At 39.8% G+C, this 5145-nt stretch overlaps 1 protein-coding gene across 1 annotated transcript; it reads left to right on the top strand.

Moving 5' to 3' along the window:
- The first annotated feature begins 3323 nt into the window (after window positions 1-3323).
- Window positions 3324-4247, top strand: LOC109136497 (uncharacterized mitochondrial protein AtMg00810-like). Its single transcript, XM_019252640.2, has one exon. It carries the CDS (start codon window positions 3324-3326, stop codon window positions 4245-4247), a length of 924 nt encoding a protein of 307 aa, XP_019108185.2.
- Window positions 4248-5145: the final 898 nt, after the last annotated feature.

The following is a 5145-nucleotide window of genomic DNA, read 5'->3' as shown; positions in this document are numbered from 1 at the left end:
AAAATTCTGTTTTATAAAAATCTTTTTGTTTAAAACACGGTTTTATCAAAAACGATTTTTATCAAAATCTTTTTCAAAAACTCGTTTTATTAAAATCTGATTTTTATTAAAATCTTTTCCAAAACTCGTTTTTATCAAAAACTGATTTTTATTAAAATCTTTTCAAAAACTTGTTTTTATCAAAATCTTTTAGAAACTCGGTTTTACAAAATCTTTTTCTAAAAACTCGTTTTCCTTAATCCCTTTTTATTTCTGATTTCGAAAATCTATTTCCTCTTATATAGATATATAATTTTAATATAATTATTTACTTTCTTAACTCTAAGAAAATAATAACTATACTAACTTTATATTTCCATATTTAGCACATAGCATATCACTAAGTTAGAGCATATTACATTTTAATTTAAAGTTACTATTCTAAGGAACATATAAACTTGACTTCAATCTTGATTCTTCTTTTCTTCAAAGTCTTCATTTATTAATTCCTTTCTTGATGCATCTGTTGCAACTGTTACATACTTTCATACTAAAATATATTATATTAATTTTCATCATCAAAACATAACATGTGCATAAAACATAACATGTACATGCACAACATACTTGAAGGACTTTTCCTCGGTCTCCGCATATTACTATCAACTTAAAAATCTTGCTGATCAAATGAAGAAAGTAGAAGCTCCTGTTTCGAACAACTGTTTGGTGCTTCGCATGGTGGGTGGCCTCACTTCTGCCTACAAGGGGGTTGCATCGGTTATTCATCACCAAAAGATACTGCCGCCGTTTTACGAGGTTCGTTCCATGTTGGCATTGGAGGAAGCTAGCATGAGGGAGGCTACTGTTGGTGGTGATGATGCCATGGTGGTCACTACTCCTATGGCCGACGTATCGTATGATAACCATCCCCCTAATCAAAGTCATGGCAAATCTCACAAGGGTCGAAAAAGCAAAAATCGCAGCAACAAACATCATGGTGGTAGTGGTGGTGCGAGCGGTGCTGGCCGCGGCAGCACCCGAAGGGGTGGTCACTCTTCTTGTGGTGGTCAGCAAATGTCGTCCCAACAACCTTGGATATGGATGCAATATCTTTGGGTTGTTCCTCCTTGTCCATACCCCACTCACTCTAGGGGTACGCAACCTGGCCCACAACAACCTAGCATTTTGGGCCCACTACCCAAGCAGCAGCAAGCCTATGCCGCAACATCTCAGTGGGCTCCTACAGATGTTGAGTCTGCCATGCATACCTTGTCTCTCTCTTAACCGGATCCCAACTGGTACATGGACACTAGGGCGACGTCTCATATGACGTCCGCACAACGTAATCTGTCGTCTTATATAATAATATGAGCAAAAATAATGGTATTACTGTTGGTAGTGGTCAATCAACTCCAATTCATGGTTATGGGCATGCTTTATTACCTTCCCCAGACCCACCTTTGTCTCTCAACAATGTCTTACATGCACCCAAACTCATTAAAAATTTTGTGTCAGTTCGACAATTTACTACTGATAATAATGTGTCTGTCTTCTTTGATCCTTTTGGGTTTTCAATGCATGATTACAAATGGGGAGACAGCTAATGATATGTGATAATACCAGTTCTTTCTACCCCATCACTACCACCAGTCCACCTAAGGATTTTTCTCATACTTCTTTTCTTGCATCAGCTCTTTGGCATGATCATCTGGGTCACCCGGGCGCCTCGGTTTTAGATACTCTTCAGCGAAATAAAATGATTGCTTGTAATAGTTCTTCTAAGTCTACTACTTGTCAATCTTTTGTACTTGGGAAGCATATTAAGTTGCCTTTTGTTTCTTCTTCCTCTACTACTGTTATGCCTTTTGATATTATGCACTGTGATCTTTGGACTCTCTTACCTTGAGTTCGTTAGGACATCATTATTATGTGCTCTTTCTGGATGATTATTCACAATACTTGTGGACATTTCCCATTGCTACTAAATCCCAAGTGTTTTCAATTTTTTCCGCAATCCGTGCTCATATTGATACCAATTTGAACGTCCTATAAAAAACCTCCAATGTCATAATAGGAAAGAATTTGATAATACTTCTTTTCGGAAGTTTTGTGAGTCTCATGGCATGTCCTTTCGTCTATCTTGTCATCATACGTCTTCACAAAATGGAAAGGTCGAACGAAAAATACGATCCATTAATAATATCATGAGAACTCTTCGTATTAATGCATCTATGCCACCTTCCTTATGGCACCATGCTCTTCAGATGGCAACGTACCTCCTTAATGCGATCCCTCTTACTCTCACATTCGCATTTTCGGGTGCTTGTGTTATCCTCTTTTTCATCTACGATAATAAATAAATTACATGCCTGCTCTACTACTTGTTTATTTTCGGGAAATCGCGCAACTCATCGTGGATATAAGTGTTTTGATTTATCGCGTAATAAAGTCATTGTATGTAGACATGTGCAGTTTGATGAAAAAGTTTTTCCTTTTGCTCAGGTTCATAAACCTACTGCTAGTGAGTATGATTTTTTGGGGGATGAGGAGTTACTTCACGAAATAGACTACCAACACTCCTTTTTTCCTCCAGCCCAGCCTGATACGCCTTTCCCTGCCTCCCATATGGCCCAAGCGTCCCTAGCCCAATTACTTGAGGCCCACACTCCTCCTCCCTCTCCACATCTACCCTCTTCGTCCTCTATACCCTCGGCCCAACTCCAAGCTGGCTCAACTCCTCCCAACTCCCCACACCCGCCCTCACCTACTCATCCAACATCCACGGCCCCGCTATCTCCATGCCCAATACCCGCGCCACTTTAGCCTACATTTTCCTCGTCCCAGCCCACTCCAATTCCGGTCCAACGACCTGTAACCTATAGCTAGCAGGGTATATTTCGGCCCAACCCCAAATATACCCATGACCAAGCTCATGCCACCATGGTGACTCGCTGACCTCTTCCTCGTACCCCTTTAGCTGCCCTTCGTGGCCCGAATTGGAAATTGACCATGACCGATGAATTTGATGCTCTTATTAAGAATAAGACTTGGGATTTAGTGCCCCTCCCCATGGTGTTAATATTATTCATTCTATGTGGAATTTTACTCATAAAGAAAAATATAATGGTTCTTTTGAGCGGCCTAAAGCTCGTCTTGTAGGTGCTGGTAAAACTCAACAAGTTGGCATTAATTGTGGCGATGCTTTCAGTCCAGTTGTGAAACCGGCTATGATCCGCACATTTCTTTGTCTTGCTTTGTCTAAGCAGTGGTCCATCCATTAGCTTGATGTTAAGAACGCCTTTCTGCATGGTGAGCTTAAGGATATAGTTTATATGTATCAACCTATGGGATTTCGCGACTCGGAGCATCCCGATTATGTGTGTTTGCTGCACAACTCTTTGTACGGGCATAAGAAAGCCCCTAGGGCATGGTACAAGAGGTTTGCTGATTTTGTTTCTGCTATTGGTTTTTCTAACAGTACCTCCGATCATTCTTTGTTTATTTATCGACGGGAGTCTAATATGGCCTACTTACTATTATATGTTAATGATATTATCTTAACTGCTTCTTCTGATGCTCTCCGCCAGTCTATTATGACACGTCTTAGCTATGAGTTTTCTATGAAGGATTTGGGGTCTTTGAAATATTTTCTTGGCGTTAGTGTGACTCGCCACGAGGGTGGTTTACTTTTGTCACAATGTAAGTATGCTCAGGAGATTATTGATCATGCTGGAATGATTTCATGTAAACCGAGTCCCACTCCGGTTGACACAAACTCGAAAGTTACTGCCACCACAAGAGTTCCATATGCTGATCCGACCAAGTATTGCAGTCTTGCAGGTGCCCTGAAATATCTCACATTTACTCGGCCGGATATCTCTTATGCAGTTCAACAAATTTGCTTACACATGCATGACCCTCATGATGAACATATGAGTGCTTTAAAACGTATCATACACTACATTCAAGGTACTCTTTATCTTGGTCAAAATCTTTCTCCTTCGCCAGTTACAGACCTGGTTTCATATACTGATGCTGACTGGGGTGGTTGTTCTAATACTCGACGGTCCACATCCGGCTACTGTGTCTTTTTGGGTGACAATTTGATTACATGGTCGTCTAAACGAGAACCTTTTCTCGTTTCAGTGCCGAGGCCGAGTACAAGGGGGTTGTTAATGTTGTTTCGGAGTCCTGCTAGCTACGTAATCTTCTACTTGAACTATATTGTCCCATTCATAAAGCTACAATGGTCTATTATGACAATGTGAGTGTTATTTACCTCTCTGGAAAGCCCGTGCAACACCAGCGCACTAAGCACATTGAAATGGATAGTCGTTTTGTTAGAGAAAAAGTTGATCGGGTTCGTGTTCGTCATGTGTCGTCTTTGTATCAGATTGCAGATATATTCACTAAGGCATTGCCCCTTATATTGTTTTAGGATTTTCGCACCAGTCTTAATGTTCATGACCCTCCCGTTTCGACTGCGAGGGTGTAATAGATTATGAAATATTGAAGAATATTTTATATTGACTTTTGTATATATAGTTGAATAACTTATAGCCATAATTATAGCTTTGTAGCAGTCATATGATATTGTATATATTGACCAAAGATAGAATGAGAAAGGCACGGAATTGCATTCTTACTGTCCCATCAACTAAGTAGGGAAGGCTTGTATGAAAGCTTTGAGGAGAACTTCCTTCTCCGCTCGAGACAAGAGTTTTTTTTTCCACCCTTGTAATTTCATCTAAACTCTATCTAGCTAGCAGCTTATGGAAACCAGACTTTTTAATCTTTCTGAATTCCTAGATATCTACCATGTTTATCAACTACCCTCATGTGAGGCACCTTAATTAATTTTAATCTTCACACAAAAATTAATACCTCTACTAAAAGAAACTTCTAAGAGGAGATGAGTGATATGAGGCCCATAATGATTAGTAGTCATGTCCTCATGGATCAAATTATCTCTACACCACTAGTAATTATGAGAAAATGCATCTGCTACCAAGACGAAGATCAGATTAGGGAACAAGGAACCTCCATATTTGAGGCCTCGGGTAGGAGAAACAATGACGCACATCTTACTAGTAATGATGCAGGAATATTTAACTTAGGATACACAAGCCATACAAGGTTCACTCATCTTTCATGAACTCCCATAGT

Source organism: Beta vulgaris, chromosome 4 (genome assembly GCF_026745355.1).
Source record: "Beta vulgaris subsp. vulgaris cultivar EL10 chromosome 4, EL10.2, whole genome shotgun sequence".
Lineage (NCBI taxonomy): Eukaryota > Viridiplantae > Streptophyta > Magnoliopsida > Caryophyllales > Amaranthaceae > Beta > Beta vulgaris.
This window is presented reverse-complemented; position numbering and strand designations above follow the sequence as displayed.

Bases quoted from the DNA above. Each gene is read 5' to 3' on its own strand.
- LOC109136497 (XM_019252640.2), top strand. From the start codon at position 3,324: ATGGGATTTCGCGACTCGGAGCATCCCGATTATGTGTGTTTGCTGCAC.